General features: G+C 39.2%; 3 protein-coding genes across 5 annotated transcripts; 2 read left to right on the top strand and 1 right to left on the bottom strand.

The window, feature by feature from the left end:
* The first annotated feature begins 592 nt into the window (after positions 1–592).
* On the top strand, positions 593–7085 carry ppig (peptidylprolyl isomerase G (cyclophilin G)). 3 transcript variants are annotated; one of them, XM_023403520.2, is made up of 13 exons: positions 593–701; positions 1246–1329; positions 1842–1916; positions 2006–2113; positions 2286–2330; positions 2419–2506; positions 2627–2656; positions 2760–2899; positions 3038–3215; positions 3292–3477; positions 3575–3665; positions 3892–4031; positions 4875–7085. In XM_023403520.2, exons 2-13 carry the CDS (start codon positions 1269–1271, stop codon positions 5896–5898), a joined length of 2166 nt encoding a protein of 721 aa, XP_023259288.1. In that variant the 5' UTR covers positions 593–701; positions 1246–1268; the 3' UTR covers positions 5899–7085. The 3 variants fall into 3 exon arrangements, with proteins under 3 accessions (XP_023259288.1, XP_023259289.1, XP_023259290.1); XM_023403521.2 differs by having other exon boundaries at positions 602–719; XM_023403522.2 differs by having other exon boundaries at positions 602–740.
* Positions 7086–7116: 31 nt separating this feature from the next.
* Positions 7117–10831, bottom strand: cfap210 (cilia and flagella associated protein 210). The gene is made up of 8 exons (XM_023403519.2): positions 10628–10831; positions 10333–10506; positions 10042–10247; positions 9625–9781; positions 9398–9537; positions 9100–9292; positions 8721–8885; positions 7117–8615 (listed from the first exon to the last, which is right to left on the bottom strand). The coding sequence occupies exons 1-8, from the start codon at positions 10808–10810 to the stop codon at positions 8262–8264; spliced, it is 1572 nt and encodes a 523-aa protein (XP_023259287.1). The 5' UTR covers positions 10811–10831; the 3' UTR covers positions 7117–8261.
* Positions 10832–14353: 3522 nt separating this feature from the next.
* phgdh (phosphoglycerate dehydrogenase) lies at positions 14354–20589 on the top strand. The gene is made up of 12 exons (XM_023403506.2): positions 14354–14584; positions 16145–16296; positions 16390–16455; positions 16555–16609; positions 16796–16894; positions 17014–17146; positions 17299–17447; positions 17601–17753; positions 18703–18841; positions 19120–19247; positions 19341–19563; positions 20150–20589. The coding sequence occupies exons 1-12, from the start codon at positions 14447–14449 to the stop codon at positions 20302–20304; spliced, it is 1590 nt and encodes a 529-aa protein (XP_023259274.1). The 5' UTR covers positions 14354–14446; the 3' UTR covers positions 20305–20589.
* Positions 20590–21318: the final 729 nt, after the last annotated feature.

Raw genomic sequence — 21318 nt, 5'->3', positions numbered from 1 at the left:
TATAAGCCTTTGGATTTGTGGAAAACTAAATCAAGTCAATACTGTTTGGCATTCTTTGTGTAACCAACAGGCTTGGCTGTTTATCTGTAAATATGCAATGGTAATAAAAATTAAAAGATTAGTAATACACATTTGAGAATTCATATTTGTGTTATCATAGGATACCAAACATGCTTCCATAATAAAGTAACATTTTCATTAATACGACTGTTGAAGTCCAAAACAATTCTCACAAAAGGGCACTACCAAAAAAAAACAAAAAAAACAATAGTTTTAGTGGAGCTGCAACAGAAGCAATTTATATCATTGTCTTTTTTGAATAAGCCTCCTAACCTATGCTTCTAGATAAGAAACCATGATAAAAGACCTGGTGGAAGGTTTTCCTTTTTTAATATAGATGAAATAAAAAGAGGAATAATGTTCTACACAGGTGGGTTCACTGAATCATTAAATGGTTGATGTAGCTGATTTAGACAGCCTGAGAGAAAGTTGTACCTTATAGATAAATTACAGGGCATAAAATCTCCTATGCTCCTGCTCCTGCGTGCACCGCTGCGTTGACTGGCGCACGAGCCTAGACATACGTTGACGTCCCTCTCGCGCCATCTTTAGAAACAGTGAGCTCAACACTGAATGAAACTTAATTTTCGTCGTTTGTTAAGAGCTGCTCGCCTTTTGGAATAATATTCTTGTCTTTCCAGGTGATGTTGTGTCACATTGTGGGTGTTCTATCGACATATGTATGTAGTTAATGCACTAAAATGGTTCATGTTGTGTAGGAAGATTCCTCTATTATGTTGTGTGACCGGGGGTAGGTGAGCTTGCTAATGCTAACACCAGGCCTAACGATGAGTAGATAGATACTGCTGTGTGAAATCGCAACGATTTAATCCGGATTGTGAGTGTGTACACGGGGACACTTAAGATACCTGGAAACGTGTCACTTGTTGGATAACATTATCTCACGAATAAAAAACAAACGAACATTAGCTAGCCTAACGGTGTTTATTATAATCCAGCTGTGTCGGTAACGCTTCTGTTGTTTATCTGGTAACTTGAACGGCACAACAGTGATTTACAAACAATACCATCATCATTTATTTTTTGCTTCAAATGGTTTTCAGTAGCTTTTAAAGAAATCGTTCAGATGATCAGGCTCGGGAGATGTGCAAGATTTGCATCTCATTTCGCCTGTTGCATGCTGCTGTCCCTTATCTCTCTCTGATTTGTGCTGCTCACCTACAGGTGTTGGATCAGTGGAGGTGATCATGGGGATCAAGGTTCAGCGCCCTCGGTGCTTCCTTGACATTGGAATCAGTAATGTGCTCGGTAAGAAACAAACTTCACATTTCTGCCTACTATGACTCAGCTGTGAGTTAAATGGGTAAATATTTCTTATACTAATGGAGTCTAATGGGGTAGCTATGCAATAAACCCTAACTTCATGAGGGTTGTATTGGAAACTGTTGTAGAGAGGTGTGATTCACATTTTGGTCATTTGGAGGGTGTAGTTTGTGGCTTTGTTAAATCCCATTGTCTTTTTAATATTTAGTCTACCCTTATAGATATGAATGGGGTTTATATACAAAAGATTACATCTGATATATAGCACCACAGACTACAGCCTCCAAAACTGCTGTAAACTTGGATCAGCATCTCTCTAATTTGTCTAAACAAAACCTGAACAGTATAACCACCATGAAGGTAGGGGATTATTGCAGGAATGTTGAATTAAACTGCTTTAGTTTTAGGTGGGTGTTCCTAATACACTGACAACTGAGCATGTGTTTCACCACAATTTAAATATAAGAAAATTATTCTAACCTGGTGTCTTCTCACAGTTGGCAGAGTTGTGGTGGAGTTGTTTTCAGACATCTGTCCCAAAACATGTGAAAACTTCAGATGCCTCTGCACAGGTGAATAATGGATTTTCTCCTCAATAATGATATGCTAGCAGCATATTTTTGCACACTTTAATCATGATCATTCCTGTTGTTTCTTCCAGGTGAGAAAGGCATTGGTAAAGGAACTCAGAAACCCCTGCACTACAAAGGATGTCTGTTCCATCGAGTTGTAAAAGACTTCATGATTCAAGGAGGAGACTTCAGTGAAGGTGAGTTAATAAAGATTGAAGGTTGTGAATGGTACTTATCTTAGAACAAACTGAATACAAGACTACAGGATCTGCTTGAATAACCAACAATCAACATGAGTTTAACAATGCCAAATATCCTGTCATGCTGCAACTCCTTTGCTTATGTTTTCTTTGTTCTTTGACATCTCAGGCAATGGAAGAGGAGGGGAATCCATCTATGGAGGCTTTTTTGAAGGTAAAGAGGCCACTGTCAGAGCTGTCAGTTGTTATCCAAACCGACGTTGGCTTCAAGATGGCAGTACAATCTTATCCTTTTCCCCCAGATGAAAGCTTTGCTGTTAAACACAACAAGGAGTACCTGCTGTCTATGGCCAATAGGGGCAAAGATACAAATGGATCCCAGTTTTTCATGTAAGCACTTTGTTTATGTTTTTATATTATTGATTTGATTTATTATAAGTTCTTTCTGTCATCCTTAAGCTTTCCAAATAATTGTCTTTTTTTCTTGAACGGCTTGCTGTGGCACTTCAGAACGACAAAACCCTCACCACATCTGGATGGGTAATTGCTGCTTGATTACATCTAAAAATCGAATTGATTGCATAGTGCACAATGTACATGATATGTCTCATAGCTAAAGGTCAACACCACTTTATTTTCTCAGTGTCCATGTGGTTTTTGGTCATGTGATCTCTGGCCAAGAGGTTGTTCAAACCATGGAGAACCAGAAAACGGATCATAACAGCAAACCATATGCTGACGTAAAAGTTTTAAACTGTGGCGAGCTGGTTCCTAAATCTAAAGGTTTGTTTGTTTGTTTGTTTGTGCAATGCATTTTCAGTATTTTCAAAACCTTAAACGTCTTCTCTCCTTCTATTGACTGAGAAGACACAACTTTTACATTTAGTAAAGCAGTGCTTGTAACACTCTACATATTTGCAGCAAAGAAGGAAGGAAAAAAGAGGGAGCGAGCCTCCTCCAGTTCCAGCAGTAGCTCCAGCAACTCTGAAAGCTCCTCAGATTCCTCCTCTGATTCTGAAGAATCTGAGAAAGAATCCAAGAAGCGGAAAAAGAAGGCAAAAAAACTGAAAAAGAAACAGAAGAAGAAGGACAAGAAAAGGTACATAAATTATTTTCACTGTGTTCAGTGTAAACAGTACCAAGTGTCTTTATACTGAGCTGCAATGCTTTGCTAGGTCAGAGGCGGAAAGTGCTGAGGAGAAAGAACAAGAGGAGGTGGTTACATCTACTGTACGTCCTGAAGAAATACCGCCCATCCCAGAGAACCGATTCCTCATGAGGAGAAGTCCCCAGGCAGTCCAGAAGTCAGTGGGGGAGGCTGAAAAGGATCAGAGAAATAAAGAGGAAAGGCCAAGAGAGAGGTTAGTCTGCTTGACAAGCATTCATTTTCTAGTTTGTCCTCTTTGTCATACTTATTTCCCACCGTCAATTAATTTTAATTACTCTTTTCCCCCCCAGTACTGGCATAACATATAATTCACAGTCAGCATATCATAGAAGACTGGTGATGACACGATCTGGCAGGAAGATAAAAGGCAGAGGTCCAAGGGTAGGTGCAATAATGTGAAGCTAGAATTTTGTCACAATAAATATAATGAGACTGAAATATGTCAGTCTCTAAATAGTTGCTTTCAAATGGCAGTGACACCTAAAATTCAATGTCATCATTTATAAACATTTTAATTGCACTTTTTTGTCTTGTTAAATGTTACTTCCAGTCTGTTTAGAGTCTGTATGGAACAGAAGTGAGTGGTCTTTCCTTTTCTCCTATCCAGAGGTACCGGACTCCGTCACGCTCTCGTTCAAGGTCCAGGGATCGTTTTCGGCGCAGTGAAACTCCTCCACACTGGCGTCAGGAGCTGCAGAGACAGAGGATGAGGGCAGTCACTGGAGAGCGCTGGATTAAGGGTGACAGGTAAGATGCTCTGACCTGAACTTATTAAAGAGTACATATTATGTAGTAGTGATGTTTGTCTGTAATGACGGATCTTGTATCTTTTAATCTGAGACTGTGAAAATGTTCTGTTTAATGAGCACACATGTTTTAGTGTGCAGATGCAAGTGTTTTAGCTATGTACTAGATGTATGCAATTTATTAAAGAGGACGTGCAACAGAACTTGTAACTATGAAAATATCTCATCAGTTGCAGATATGGTCTTTTTACTAGTCGACTGTGACAATAAAGAGATGTCCCCTCCGTCACCAGTTGATGTCATACTGTAGTAATTCAACCTATACAAAGAATTTAAAAAGCTTTCATAGTTGTTCAACTCCTGGTGCTGCCTGCTAAGACCTTAATGTCAAAATCCCTGCTGCACAGGAAGGGACACATTGTACAGATTGTAGCATGAGTGGTTTATTTGTAATAAATTCAATAAAACTCTACTGGATATTTTCTTAAAGTAATGCATTTGTGCTTTATTGTTTGTTTTTTTTAAGTTAAATACCAGCTGAACAGCTAGCAATGGCACACTTCACTGTTAAGCTTAGAGATAGATAAGTAAACCAGTCAAAACATGGGACCCTGACAGGTTCTCCAGCATAAATTGTGTATGAAATGCAAAGGCCATTGCAATACTTTTTGTATTTCAAATCTAATCACTCATTAATCGTAATAATATTTAATGAAATGCATTATGTAAGAAATTAATTTTCTAAAATTTAAATTTTCAACATTATTCAATGCATATTGTTGCCTGATGTTGGTTGTGATGATCTGTAAGTAATATTTCCTTTGCACTTTTTATGTTTTTACAGAGGTGACATGAATGACGCCAAGGACGAGGCTGCTAAAGCTCCAAGAAGAGAGAGACGAGCCTCCAGCACAAAGCATGAAAAAACAGCTGAGGGTAAAAAAGACAAGAAAACTCGGTCACATAGATCCAAAAGCAAAGAGGAGGATGCTGTAGAGAAGGATGAGAAGCATAGCAAACACACAGCAAAGAAACGAGATAAATCTCAGAGTCGCAGTAAAAGCAGAGAAAAGAGCAGAGAAAAGAGCAGAGAAAAGAGCAGAGAAAAGAGCAGAAGGTCAAAAAGCAGAGATAAAAGTCACAACCCCAAACGTGATGAGAGGAGAGGTCGCTCGAGGAGCAAAGACCGCAATATTAATAAGAAAGAAAAGGAATCGGAGTCTGATCACAGTAAAGATAGAAATAAGCGCCATGAGTCTGAGAAAAAGCATAAAGAGGACACAAAAGGAAGAAATGGTGAAAGAACTAGAACAAAGTCAAAAAGCAAAGAAAGAACAACCACAAAAGATGGGCGCAGATCAAGCAGCAGAAACAGGGATAGAGGTGGAACTGCAGCATCGAAAGACAAAGAAAAACGAGAAAAAGACAGGGAGAGGGGCAGGGAACGTAGCAGGAGTCAGGAAAGACGATGCAACAGTGAAAGGGAGAATAAGAGGCGAGGAACGTCCAGGGATAAGGAACATCGAACAAGAAGTCCAGACAGAAATAAAACCAGAGACTCGCACAGAAGCAGGCGCTCCAGAAGTAAGAGTAATAAGAGAGACCACAGCAAAGATCGATCATCTCATAGAAAAGACAGAGAAGCCGGCAACCAAAGGAGAAGACGTAGTAGCAGTTCTGATAGTGACAGAAATGATAAAAGGAAAAGTCAAAAGAGCCCAGATTCCAAAAGAAGAGCTAATAGTCCCTCCAAATCCAAAGACAGAAGAAGTCCAGCAAGACCAAGACCAGATAGTACAAAAGGCAAAGACAAAAATGACAGCAAGAGGAATAAATCAAGCTCTAGCTCCAGCTCTGACAGTGACTGAGCCTGTAATGGTGTCCTAAAGGAATAAATTGGGATTTTGTCCCTCTTTTATACCTACTACACACGTAATATGCAGCAACAGCTTCTTATATAGAGTTGAACATATTAACATTCCTCATTCAGTGCAAAAAAAAAAACCCACATCACAGTTCAGCCAAAGCTAACGTGAATGTACCAAAGTCTGTCAAAGGTCATTTCCGAAACAATTCACACCGATAACACAGATAAGAAATTACAACAGATGTTTGAAGTCATGATTGAACGGAGACAAAGCTGTAAAGCAGTAAACGAGGGAGAGACAGTGGCGTAGAGCAGAGCAGTAAACAAAAACCACTGTTAACATTTAACTTAAATCTGCAATTACAAACTCTGTAGCATCACGTGAGCTTTGGCCAAACTGTGGACTGCATTTGGGCTCTGAATGGGGATTGTGGATTTGTTCCCCATTAAATGTGTTGCATTGTTGATGGGTAGCTGAAGCTGCATAGTCAGATTAGAGAAAAGGATTTGTAACTGAAAAAAAATTCACTGACGTTGTATACTGCATTAGCAGTAAGTATAAAAGTACCAGGTTTTCTTTTAATTGTACATGACCAGCTGAAGTCAGTTCGAAGGCAGTTTTTTTTTTTGGATTGTTTGGTAAATTATATTTTGGCTTAATAGCTCCAATTTCAGATTGTTTGTTTAAAAAATGAAGAAAAAGAAAAAAAAGTAAGATTTTACAGCAACAGATTCTCTCTTCTTAAAAGTCTTTTCCCCTGAGGAGGTTTTCTACCGAAATTTGTTTTAATATTATTTAACACAGTTGGTTTTTGGGGATAAGGACTGCTTATAACTTTGGCAAAGTCTGATGTTGACTCAATTATTTTTACAACAACAATCAGTCTGTAAGAAAGAACTTGAGAAAAGAAAAGAATTTCTTGCATGCATGCTCATCCCTGGCATTGTTAGATGAAACATGTACATTGTGACTTTTTTTGTACATCCACAACCTTACTGTAATCCTGTGTTTTGCGATACCTCTGGATTGTTTTTTTTTGTTGTTTTTTTTTGAAAGAATTAATGTCACTGTCACACTGTAAGTACAACATAAAATCAATTTGTATAAATTGTGTTTTGTGGAAGTTGGTTTTGAAAAGAACTCAACTACAGTGTAGAATGAATTAAAATGCTCAATTTGGATTTTAATCAATTGTTTTAATATTCTGTAAATGCTGTTACAATCAAAACACAAACAAAACAATAGTTATATCTTTTGCAGACCTTAACATTATTAGCATCCAAAATTACAGTGATTGCATTATTATAAGAACTTTACACTGTACTGTTTTGGCCCAGACAAATCTGTTCTGTGGTTGGGGCAGCTGATGTGAAACGTTAGCATAACACTTTGTTGTGTGATTAATATCAAACAATTCTCACAACATTCTCAATGTTTTGTGAATGTCGACCCCAGTGAGGTTTTTCTTGGTTGCAGTGTTATTAATAAGTTGAGCATTTTGACTGCAACCTTCAGCGAACATTTTCCAGAGCACATATATTGTGTACCTAATGATCATTTTGAAGAACATCTCTAAAAGTTGTCTGAAATCACTCAGTACTGACTACACTGCATAGTTTAACATGTATAGTGTTCTATATAAGTATATATGAGAAACAATATTTAGCTGCTTCGCACTAACAGGAAATGATACAACACGCTGTCAGATGTCCATCACACAGTGACTGTAGACTCACTGTAAGTTAACCTTCAGAAATAGAAAACAAAATGTCTTTCTCTGTAACTTATTTTTGTTTTCCAAGATCTTCCACTTCCTTTGTGCAATGCATTGTGGGAGAATAGTATCCTTCAACAGCACACTCAAAAATCAGCTGTATTTAATATGCATTCTGTCTGGTTTGAGTTGACTGTCACTTTTCCAATGTGAAGACGCCACGTACTGAGACCTGCTTAGAGTTAGCGTGTAGTATAGATTAGGGACACACCGTTAGTCTCCATGGCATGGACACAGCTTTTTTGTTGTCTTTATGTATTTGGACATTTTTATGCCTGCAGTAATGAGATGACAGGAGACGTTATGATTCATGGTTGGTGCCGTTGACACCTAGGCCACCAGGTGGAAGTCATGTGAGACTCCACTTGTCTGTGATGATGGAATGATGACAATTCAAGTGTCAAAAATCCCTATGTACTATTCACTATAGAGCAAACTATTGAGTGTTTGTTGGTAGTGAGTAAGTGAGTGGTTTCAGACAAAGCCTTTGTCAAAGTATTTTAAGAATGTTATTAAAACATTCAGTATCTTCAGAGATGGTAAATTCAGGGAAACATTGGAACTAAAATTGCCAGCTGGGAGAGAACAATCACCATGTAAACCCAAGTCTCCTCTTTGCTTCTTGAATGTCTACAACTTCATTAAGCTTTTTAATGTTCTGGGTGACACCAGAGACATATTGGGGCATCTGAGCACCACTACAGTCCTGAACGAGGTAGCCAGGCCGGACTCCACCTAAAACAGGGCCAAGCCCTCCTCCTATCCCTTCCCTCGCAACTTTGCAAAGTGGAAACACGTTTCGCTGAGCCTCTGCCGCTGCGCTGATGACGTGCTGTGAATACTGTTGAAACTGGTTTTCCTCCTCAGCAACAAGGTATGCGTTCTTTGCCTGGAACTCATGTTCATCTCTTCTCAGGTTCTGATGTCTGGCCATTTTTGCAGCCTGTGTATGAAAAATCAAATTTAAATGTCAAAAATTTGCCCTCAGAGAACACTGGCCATAACTGTCATGTCCATACTGATGTTCTTGAAACAGCTGTGACATTACCATTTGTGTGGCATTGAAGTCTTGTAATTTTCTTTCATCCTCTCGGATCCTCTGAGCCTTCAGTTGTTGTTTCTCAGAAAATATTCTGTCAGCCTCTTTCTTGGCTTGAAGCATGTCTCGGGTGGTTTGTTGTGCTACTTTGTCCCTCTGCTCCTTTTCTCGTCTCTGACGGAACAGGTGTGATAACATTTTGTTAGCTGCAGCTGGACGAAGGGACAAAAACAATCAAGTGGATTTCACTGTAGCCATAAAAAAAAATAAACATTTTGGGACCCACAGCTTAGAAACTCCATTTAGATCACCAAGGAAATGTAATAAAGATTTCATGCTATATTAACGTGACTTGTGTCATTGGTTTCAGAGTCTGAACTTGTGTTACCATGAATTCTCTGTGTGCAGTGATCGACTTCAACATTGCAGTCCTCTTCTCCTCCTCCTCCCTGTGCCGTTGTGCCTGTTTGGCATCCCGCTCAGCTACAGCCTTAGCAATCCTCTGCTCCTCGCTGACACTTTGGTCCTGCTGTGCCACTGTCAGTTTGTTCATGATCTTCTCTCTCTGCATCTGGGCCTCTCTGAGGAATAAAATAACCCAACAAGTTGAGTTGTTGTTACGTGTGAGATGTCGAGGCAGATGACTGGGTCTACGGGAAGCTGGATCAAGATGCGCTGGGTCTTACCTAAACAACTCAGTTTCTTTGTCTCTCCTTAACTTCATCATCTTTTGCTTGGCAGTGAGGAAAAGTTTCCTTTGCTTCTCTTCAGCCTCCTGTTTTTGTGCATCTGCTGCTCTTATGAGGTCTCTATTGGTGAGATGTTCCTGTAAATACAGAGTATACATCAGTAAACCTATATGCTAGAAAATAAGGATTCAAATCCCACACAACCCATGTTTCTACGACCCTACCAGGTGAGCTTGCATAAGGTTTCTCTTCTGCTCTGTTTGTCTTTCGTCCTCCATTCTCTGCTCCCATTGATAGAGTTCTTGAAGGCGTTGGATTTCCTCTCCGTCCTTCTTGTTCTCTGTCTTTTGTCGCTCTCTTGCAACCTCGTTTACCTTGATCCTAAAGACAAAGGATCATATTCTCATGTGAAACAAATATATTTTTAGTATTAATAGTATTTCTAGTAGTAATATTCGTCACAACCAGGAACAGTGAGGGCTGCACCAATACACTCTACTGTGGCACCATCATTCCACTTCACAGAATGTTAAATGCAAATTTTCATGCAATTTTTACCACACAGTAGATAAACTACAACATACCATACTGAAATCAGTGCAAATGCAGCCCGTTCAAAGGTTGTCTGATGTGACACTTACTGGTTTTTCAGGTCCTCTGCAACAGCCTGTCTCTCAAGCTTCTTCTGAAGTGCTTTCTCCTGCTCCTGTCTCAGAGCTTCATCCTCTCTGGTCTTTACCATATCTGTGAATTCTTTATCCACATCTTTAGAGGCACTCTTTATTCTTTGCTTCACTTCAATCTGGGCCTCCCTCTCCTTCAGCACTTCTGTCAGCAAGAGTGCACGCTGTGGAAACAGTAAAAGTCATTCTTTATGCCAAAACATCAATGTATAAATAGCCTAACAACAGTAATGCTCAAGCGACACTAACATGTAATCCTTTGACTCGGTCAGTTTGATAATACAGCTGAGTATTGGCTTTTTCAATGGCGTCTTTACGCTTCTGTTCCTGGTATTTAGCCTCTTCTATGTCAGTCATTTTCCTTTTCTCCTCTTCAATCTGCTCTCGAATCTTCTTTGCCTCCAGCTTCTTTTGCCTTTGACCCTTTGATAAATATGAACACACAAAGTAAGTTAAAGTTTCGTTTTACCGCAGGATATTGTGCTTTTTGTAACCTCTCAAACACATCTGGAATCAATACAAAAACCCTGTACAGACAACTTACAGCGATGGTATTGGACCACAGCTTCACTGCCTCTTTTGATTGGAGGTGCAGGGCTTCTCTCTGGTTCGCTGCCTCTGTCATTCTCTCCTTGTCTTTATTAACCCGGTTCAGTTCATCTTGAATCCTCAGCCATTCGGCCTTGGTTAAGACCGTGACTTTTCGGAGATCAGGTGGCTGGATCATCCTGCTGGCTTCTTCTGCTGAAGACGCTATTAAAAAGGGAGGGAATTGCCCCAGGTAAATTGATCACTAAATCCAGAGCACAGTATCTTTATGGGAACTGAATATGCAACATGAAAATTAATAATACAGGCAGTTGAGGGCTTTCCAGATTAATAATTTAAAACAAAGACCCTAACTTTATACAATATATATTTATTTCCTGTTCTATTATTTCCTTTTATGTTAAAAAGGTGTAACAGCTGTGTGCCAAACACTGTCTGGTTTATATTTATATAAACAGGGCCATAGTTACCACCAAGAATTTGGGGATTTTAATGATTGGAACAGTTTGCATTTTGTAATTAGCAGCAGGTTTGAATTGAATCATTCATTGCGGTCCTGGATTGATATGGGATCAAGTAGCAAAGTGTCTTCCAATATGATACATTTGCATTTAAATGATATATGGCCAACAGCGTGACCCCCTCACCAAGGTGATATCATTTTTGCTTAGTTTTTCTTTTAATTAGCCTATACCTGAGATAATATGGCAGACCTTTTAAGCACCAATAAAGAAAACTTTACCATTTTTGGGTGGATAATCAAAAAAATCCTCATGAGATGGGATTGCAACGAAGGACTTGGACTCAGTATTTAAAAAAAAAAAAAAAAAAAAAAAAAAGCTATGGCCTTGACTTGCATATGAGAAATATGACTAAATACAAAAATAATACTGATTACTATAAGCAAGAAACAATAATATCGCTGTTACACAATTGTGTGGGAAGGTTGTTTTCTTTTAAAAACTTGGTACATGTTTGCTCGTTGACACGACAGGTAAATGTTTTGACATTGTTTTGTTTTCAGAGCTACTCTGACACTGTTCTGCATTTTAATAAAGACTCTCGTACAGTTCTTGGTTAATATTACAGATTTTCCAGACTGCTGTCATGTTGCCCGTCAACCAAAACAAACAGTTATCAATAACCCAAAGCTCTCACCACTTTTACTGGACCCTCTCCGTCGGCCGTGCTGAACCACCGATGTCATTTGTGTTTGATATATCTAAGTATATCTAATTACAGTGAAATAGCGAAAGCGAAATAGAGCAGCCGATAAGGAAATGTTTACTGTAGCTAACGTTATATACACACAGCTCTGTCTGTCCGCGTGTGTTGCGCTGTATCCAGGCAACGGATGACTTTTTGCTGATTGACGACAGGTGGCGCTGTGTGTCACCAAGTATATACATGTTTGAATGTGACACAATAAATATGATTTTTTTCTACTCACTCTCGACTCTCATCCATATACAGTCCTCAGACCGTCTATAAATCGTTTATATCTTGTGTAAACACGCATGCATATATAATATATCAAATATAAAATATATAAATCTTATATATAGAGTCAGTACAGGTCACTATATTACTGGCACCTTTGAGATGTTTTAAGAAATAACTGGATTTCTGACAGTTGATTCTCCTTTAATTTGTAACTTAATTAAACTCACCTGTGTAAACCGTCTGTATTAAAACAGTTCAGCTGCTTTAAGCATCCCCTGCAGAGGTGTTTTAAGACATGTAAAAATATTCTATGTCTGATATGGTTTTTTTTTCACAAAAGAGTTACACGACCAAGATAATGTTTTTTATATTATATCTCTTCACTCTCATTGAAAAATCTATGAATTTGGAAGTGTTTTTCATTTAAAAAATGTATTTGCTGGACACAAGGTATTTTCCTACTCCACTGGAAAGTCCATTCTGAGTATGAGTATGTGTACCGGAGACTTTAAGTTTCCAAATAACATTTCTGTACATTTCTTATGGGACCACAATTAATTTACAATCTGTAAAGCCAAAAGGTATCTGAGAAAGATTAGACCAAATTATAATAATTATTATTATTTTTGCAACATCTTCACTATATTTGTTTACATAAAATTAGATGAAACAACAGCATCTCCACTATCAAACATTTCAGTTTTGTGTTTGTATGTTGCATATTCCTAAATTAAAGTGTTTATTCAAATTACCACACAAACTAACCAACTTGAGGCAGGGTTGTATTACAGTACAGAAAAGGTTTACTCATTGCAGAGAATGGAAGGAACAGGACGTTTCCCGCAGGTTAATTTGGATTCATGTGGCCAAACTGTTTTCACTCAGTGACATGACAAAAGAGTTGACCTTTTAGTAGAACTCCTACAGGTTCATACTCAAATCCAGATAGCTTATTCTTTGTTGTCACTTTGCTACTCATATTCAGGGAAACACGACCAACAAGTCTCCAGTCCATCACATCTGGTTAAGATTAATATATAGACACATTATTAGACCCATATATTTTAATTCTGCACAAATACAAATTACATGCATTTTCAAATCTAGTGCTGAAAACAGATATTTGTTTGACTGTGATAGACACGTTATAATACTGAGCTAACCCTGAAATAAGAGGAATGTCATGTGCAGCCTAATGAGTCAGGTGATGAACAGTGTCTCTTGAATTAAGACTGAAAAAAAAGGACTTGTTTGACCTGACAACTGTTGAATGGAAGAAGCAAGCTTGTTGTTCCTTAAAAGGATGAAAGTTATTTCTGTTGTACATTACAATAGCTTCATATGAACTGATAGTGTGTGAGTTTATGGTGATCACATTTGTCCTGTGGTATCACCATAACATTACTTTTGTCTACTATCCTGAAACAAATGACAAGATATGGTTCTTTGCTCAGTCTTGTCTTAACTCAAGTACTGTACTTCATTACGACTTTTAGGTATATGCATTTTATAATTCTGGATACTTCCAGTCCACTACATTTCAGTGGGAAATATTGTGCTATTTTCTCCACAACATTTGTTTGACAGCTGGAGGTGCAGGTTATTTTAAGATTACACAGCAAAAGTTTGGCAACGTCTCAGCAAATTCCATATTTTGTTGATTTTTGAAGCAAAAAGGAGTAAATACAACCCCTGCAGCAAACACATAAAATTTGACTCTTTCAAATGTTAATGAACTATTACTTTTTTTAATTTCATGTTCTAATAAAGACTGAAAAAAATCTGCAAAGAATAGTGGGTGAAAACTCCTTGGTTTGGTACATAATATGAAATATGCACAGCTACATATAACATCATTAAAACTGCATCTCTGACAACCAGCTACATTAAATTACTACCTTGAATGTTGCTTTCATGTTAATGCATCAATAATAATAGTGAGCCCAAATATACAAAATATAGTTAACAATAATATAGCCTAACACTATACTCCCTGCATGAGTACTTTTTATTTTTGATATTTAAAGTACACTTTTGCTAATAATAATTATGTGCTTTTACTTACGTAACATTTTAAATGCAGTACTTATGCTTGCAGTGAGTACTTGTGATATTGACATTTTTATGGTAAAATACACTGAATACTTGCTGATAATTGTGTCAAACCGGTCTGGAGTCTGGATGCAGCTGCGTCAGAGCAGGAGATGCATGAGAGGCGGGTTTACTTTGAAAGGGGTTGTCCTCAATCCGAGATAACCATTCAAAACCAACAGAGGGAAAAGCTACTCCCCGTGTCCATCACCTCACCAAGGCATCAACCATTCAACACAAGTTACCCACCAAATAGCAAAGCCGGAGAACAAACTCCAAGATGGCCCCGATCTCCATCAAAACTGTCCTGATCAGTGAAAGTGTGGACCCTCGCTGCAGGACGATTCTGGAGGAAAATGGCATCCGCGTTACGGAGAAGCAGAACATGAAAAAGGATGAATTACTCGCGGAAATAAAGGTAAGGGTGGCACTCTGTATTGCACAATTGCTTTCACATGCACCGGTTGTCATTTTATCCTTACGCAACATGCACATGTTTTTGAATCATGTGTTTTTTTTTTTTTTAAACTGTACTCGCTTTAGTTACAGCCATTTTTCAAGCTCATGTGATTTGTCGCTGCACTTGTCTGAGGAAAGTATTTTTTTTAAAAAGGCAGAAACCAAACAGCACTTGTGTGTGTGTTTTTTGTTTTTCTGCCAACTTTGATGGAGGGCGTGTGAACTTTGATTTGACACTTTTCTCAAGCTATCTACTCAGCACAGACTGCATATGAAAAAGTACTCATTCTAGTTTAGTACCGCCCATTGGGAAGCTGATGCAACTCATCCCCGACTTTGCCGGTTCTCCCATCACTGCTTCACTCAGCAAACTGGCAGCTTTTATCAGAGCCTTTGTGTGTGTAACAGAAGCAAATATTTGCTTTGCACAAATTAGACTTGTCAAATAAGAAGCGATGGGTTCTAATGGAACTTTTCTCATGCAAACTAAAAGGATGGTAGTATTTTGCACTAGCTTCAGGGCCACATTCATTGCTTGACTCTTGGGCCCAGGGGCTAAAATTAGATGAGGGGCCCCCTTTGTCCGCTGCCCCTCCTCCTGCACTATGGCAGCCTGACTAGGGAAAGTGCTGTCGGGAAATACTTTAATGACAACTTGCATATCATGTTCTCCGATGGCCAAACAGTAAGCTTGGTCGTATTTCATTTTTTACAGTAAAAAAAAAATACATATATGATTTGCGAGTAATCGAGTCCTCGTTCATAAGGTAATGAGAGTACTCGAATATTGAAATTACTGAAAATGCCCATCTCTAATATAGTGATAAGGTGACACCATTGGTCGAGTGTTGGAGTTTCCCCATTGGTCGTTGCTCTTTCAAAAATGATTTGATGCAAACAAGCAGTATTGCCAACTTAATGCCTTTTGTTGCTTGATAAACTGACATTTCAAACCCCATTGGTAACTTTTTTCCCCCCAGAAAGCACCTAGCAACAAATCTAGCGACTTTCTGGATAAACATTAGCTACTTTCTGTAGAAGAGAGTTGCCAGTGTTGTCCTGATTGCAAGAGGTCGGTCTTTCCTCAGCAAGCACACCTCTCTATGCTGACTGCACAGCATTGACATGAATGAGCTTCAGACTTTCTCTCTGAGTGATCATTTTACAAGTAAATATAGCCGAAATCACAGCATAGCCGTTGTGATGGTTTGGTGATTTTGTCAGATGACGTCAGGGTTATATAAAGGCACAGGTGAGGTAATAAATCATGGATTTTTAAGGCTCTTATCGTGTCCATTTCATCTTGTGCTGTTGTGGTGCAAATTACTAAAAACTTTGCATTAAACATAGTACCACAAAGTAATTGACACTCAGTGAATCTGTGTCCTTAAGGTCCCTTAAAAAATTGGGATCACGGGGCAATTTGCTGCATTGCATGGTTGTTAATTCAGCCTCGATGAGATTAACCACAGATATAAAACAGCTTGAGATCAACAATGTGCCTTTCTCACCCTCCTAGGACTATGACGGCCTGGTGGTTAGATCTGCAACCAAGGTAACAGCTGATGTTATAAATGCTGCTAATAATCTCAGAATCATTGGGAGAGCTGGCACCGGTGTGGACAATGTGGATGTTGATGCTGCTACCAGAAAGGGTATTATTGTCATGAAGTAAGTTTCCAGTCTTTGACTTTGCATAAATTTGAGTTATAGTACAGTTTCAGTTTAATGTACCGCCCAGTAACTGTACACTGTTTTCTGCAGCACACCAAGCGGTAACACGATCAGTGCTGCAGAGCTGACATGTGCCCTGCTGATGAGCCTCTCAAGGCAAGATGAGTCATGTCTTTTTGAGCTATTGTTAACATGTTCAGTCTTTTTGATTGCACATACAGTTCTGTAAAAATCAATAAGTCAATGTGTTTTCAGAAATGTGCCTCAAGCTGCAATGTCGATGAAACAAGGGAACTGGGATCGCAAAAAGGTAAGCAGAGATTTTGGTTTGGCCCCGTCTGTTTGAATGACTGTTTGCAGTTGGCACACAAAGCAAATTTACAGTTGCATGGTCGACTCCATTGTTCACCCGGTCGGCAATAATATGATGCGACACTTGGATCTGTGCAGTTTTAGATTCGTAATCAGGGTCTTTGTTTTGTCTCTAATTTTACAGTTCATGGGTGCGGAGCTGTATGGCAAAGTGCTTGGAATCGTTGGACTTGGAAGAATAGGAAAAGAAGTCGCCTCAAGAATGCAATCATTTGGCATGAAGGCAAGTAAAGAGATTACAATGTGACAAGCCTGTACTCACATTTCTCAGCCGTTAATTGCTCTGTAACATTTAGTTGGAACAAACATGTTGATAAAAGTTGTTGTTTTTTTTCTTGTCAGACTATTGGCTATGATCCAATCACTCCACCTGAGGTGTCAGCCAGCTGGGGGGTGGAGCAGATGCTTCTGGAGCAGCTTTGGCCCCAGTGTGACTATATTACTGTCCACACTCCCCTAATGCCCTCTACTGTGGGTGAGTTTTACTCACGCCCTCCCCACTGAGCAGTCACATTACTACGTTGTTGGCTGATCACATGGCTGTCACATATTGTACTTGCGAGTTGTAGAATTCACTTTTCGGTTTTGTTTTGTTTTGTTTTTTTTGTTTGTTTTTTTGTGTCGAAGGTTTGCTTAACGACGAAACATTTGCTAAATGCAAGAAAGGAGTGAAGGTTGTGAACTGTGCACGAGGGGGCATCATTGATGAGGCTGCCCTGGTCAGAGCTTTGGAGTCTGGACAGTGTGGAGGAGCAGGACTGGACGTCTTTGTTGAGGCAAGATCATAGCCTCCCATTGTCACACAATAATCTGACTACAGCAGACTGCAATGACAAAAAAAATATAATTGTGTCCTTAAATCACTGTTGAATATTAATAATGGAGATGCAGTGGTTTAAGTCTTATTTTGTGTTTATCTTTGGATACAGGAGCCACCAAAGAATCGCTCACTGGTGGACCATCCCAATGTCATCAGCTGTCCTCACCTGGGAGCCAGTACCAAGGAGGCTCAGGCGCGCTGTGGGGAGGACATCGCCCTGCAGATTGTGGACATGGTGAAGGGCAAGAATTTGGTCGGAGCAGTAAGTTCAATGTTCTTACATCTTTTTAAACAAATGACTTCTCAAACCTGCAGTTTTGTTTTTGCGGAAAAGGAAATAATTAACAATTCAGGCACTGTGGGGGTGTCGAGTAGTTCAGTTGGTTGAGCATCCACCCCATGTTTAGAGGCTACAGTCCTCGCTGCAGTCGGCCCCGGTTTGAGTCCCGCATCGGACAGCCCTTTACTGCATATCATTACCCCTCTCTCTTCCTCCCCATTTCCTGTCTCTCTCTACTGCACTGTCAATAAAGGCACAAAAAGCCCGAAAAAATAACTTAAAAAAAAACAAACAATTGTGCATGTCTCCTACTATCTCCTAATGCCATGCGTTACCGGAAGTTTTTCATTCTAAACAACTCACAACAACGAGTGATGTTGGTGGTCCCCACGGAAGTGCAAGGGACTTATTATAAGCCTCCTATGAAAATAAAACATTTTATATTTTATCATGTGCAAGTATAGGTGATAGTGATTATTACAGCAGTGGATCATATGGATTTCTCAATAACCCGCATGCTCTTATCTAATTACAATTATATCAACACTCTTTAGTGATAGCTCTGAGAAAGCGATCGGTAGCCATCTGTATCTGGAAATGAGTTCATATATCAGCTAATTGTCAATAACTGCACTTTTGCAGGTCTGGGCTTAAAGACTTGTCACTCTGACAACAGATCCAGATGAATTTTTTTAAACCAGCTTTGATGAACCAAATAATCAGATCATTAACAATCTAATCTGGAAACTCAGGTATCCATGTTCTGTCTCAATTCTGTCTGAATTTTAAGACTGAGCGTAGACAGAAGACATCATGAAAACAAAAAAAAAAAGAAATTTTGTTCAGTTGTGAATGGTGCTGAAGTATCTGCTCTCTTGTGATCACATTCAGTTCACAAACACAAGCTGATTCCATGTCTTTTCGTTTGTAGGTGAATGCACAAGTTCTGGCCAGCACCTTCTCCCAGGAATCTCAGCAGCTGATTAAACTCGGAGAAGCCGTTGGAGCTGTGTTGCAGTCATGCACTACTTCTAAGAAACCATTCAGCCAAGTTCAAATAACCACTCAAGGTAAAACTACTTGTTTGACCAGTTTGTCTTCAGAGACCTGAATTGGGAATCACAGGAAGACGATATTGAAACAGAGTGGCTTTCTCCCTCTAGTGGTGTGACTGTGAAAGAGTCACTATATTTGACACGAGCTGGACAGTCGTGTGGAAGCTATTGTAGGAAATGATGAAGATGTAGTTTCTTCTGTTCATGTCTGTAATCAACTATTTTGTTTTGAAATGTTTCACTTAGTTTCAGTAATGGCAGTAAACATTGTTTACTGTTTTTCTACAAACCAGGTGACTGCATGAAGTCCTCCACTGGTTACATGACTTCAGCAGTCCTGGTTGGACTGATGAATGATGAATCAGGCTGCTGCCCGAACCTCATCAACGCACTGAGCCTCGCCAAGGAGTCTGGAATCATGGTACAACATCACCTCATTGTAACAAATGCCACGTGACGATAAGGAGTGTGTGTCTTTACAGAATAATTTCACGTGTGTGAATTGAACCTTCAGGTAAACCAGGGCCACTGTGCATCTGACGGGACAACTGATGGTGTGTGTAGGGTGGAGATCGTGGCCAATGGTTGCAGCTACAAAGCACGTGGTTCAGTTCAAGGAGGTGTGCCAGTCCTGCTGGAGCTGAATGACAGCGTGTTCAGACAACCCGTCTCTCTCACTGGGAATCTGCTGTTCTTCAAAGCCTCTGCGAGTCCTCAGCTCCTGTCCTCAGTGGCTGGTGAGAAACTTTAAGCTGGTGCATGAACTCAGATTTGTTAAGGAGGAAAATCAACCATATGAAGCTGAAGGTGTTAGAATAAGGCCACAGTTGATAGACACAACCAGTTTGTCTCTGTACTGACACACTTTTGATAAGTTTTTTTGGGCTATTATTCCAGCAGGGGAGTGGTGAAGCCAAATATAAAGACAAGATTAACGATTAGCTTTTTCAAGCCTCAGCATTTTACACTGAAAAACTAGTACAAGAAACCAGACCTTAATGTCAACGACAATCACTGACAAACCATGTCCAGTATAAAACTGGAATAATTACGTAAATACGAATTTCATAATCTATTGTCCGTTCTACTCCAGGCTATGGAAATAGCTCATTTAAGCCATTACAGAATTTTTCCGGGTTTTGTTGAGTCATTTCATGGAAAAACAGCACTCTTAAGTCATCACAGTACGTAGCACAAAAGACAATAGGACACGCGTTCCGCCTCTCCAACACCACACAGATCACAATGACTAACGAGTAAATAACAGTTTTTGTCTGCTTTAAATTCACACCTATTTTCTCTTTTCGATTGTTCTTTGTGTAGGACTGCTGGTCGGAGAGGGAGTGGAGATTGAGTCTTTCAGCGCTCCCTCAGACCGCACTGGGGATCTGTGGTATTGTGTGGGGGTGTCCTCCCTCCTGCGAGACCTCGGTGCCTTGAAGCCTTTGGTTAAGGAGGCCGCACAGCTCACCATTTAAACGTGCACAGTGCTGGGATAACATTCAGTATCTGAAACACTTAACACATTGAAGAGTGTCTAATATAGCTTGTCTGTCTTGGTCTTAGAGTTTACAGCTAACAACTTGTTGAGAAGTTGTAGTTTAACACTTGTAGTTTAAAACTTGCCTTTTGATAACATTCCAGTGTTAAGATGGTTTGTTGAAGTGAAACTAAATGAAATGTGTAAATGTCATGTGCTGTTCAGTTTGTTGGTTGACCCTTTCAAAGCACAGATGTAAAATAAAATACTCTTACTAAAAACACGGAGAGAACTATTTTTATTTTCTTTTTTTATTCTGTGAGATTTTACACTGATTTACAGAGAATATGTCATTATTCTATGGTATAAGCCTCAGTTTGCAGTGTTGCATCACATTACATTGTACAGGTGAACATCACAAACACAATAGGGGAGCGTAATAAAGTAACAATGTAACCGACAGCTGGTTCCTTGGTAGATATTTATTATGCAAAACAAGCTCATAAAATATGATGAATCGCCTAATAAAAAGACCCACCAGGATAAAGTAGACCTAATGCAACCTGCAGCACCAATGTCAACGGTTTGTACAATATTGCATATAAATGTTATTAATTCTAAAGTACAAATTTGACTGTGTGACTTAAAAGAAATATTCAGGTAAATGGTTTGAAAACATTTTCCTTCATTGTTCTATGCATTTAGTTTAAGTAGCGTATTTCAAGACTAACTGTTTTCGCTCTCCTGTCTCCTTGAAATTCATGTTCATTCAGTTTTTTCTAAAACAAGCCACAAGTACCACAATGTAAAAATGTAAACATATAGAAGTATTAGCAGCTAAATGTACTTGACGTATCAAATGTAAAAGTACTTGGCCCTTGTGACTGATGTATTATTATATATTAACATTTGTAGATGTATCAGTGTGTGAGTAGGCGGAGCTAGTTTTAGCTACTTTACATACAGTGGTGGCTCCTTTTCTCATTCTGCTACACACATTTGCATCAGTGTT

Source organism: Seriola lalandi, unplaced genomic scaffold (genome assembly GCF_002814215.2).
Source record: "Seriola lalandi dorsalis isolate HSWRI2012SDOR001 ecotype SW California unplaced genomic scaffold, Sedor1 jcf7180002054140, whole genome shotgun sequence".
Lineage (NCBI taxonomy): Eukaryota > Metazoa > Chordata > Actinopteri > Carangiformes > Carangidae > Seriola > Seriola lalandi.
This window is presented reverse-complemented; position numbering and strand designations above follow the sequence as displayed.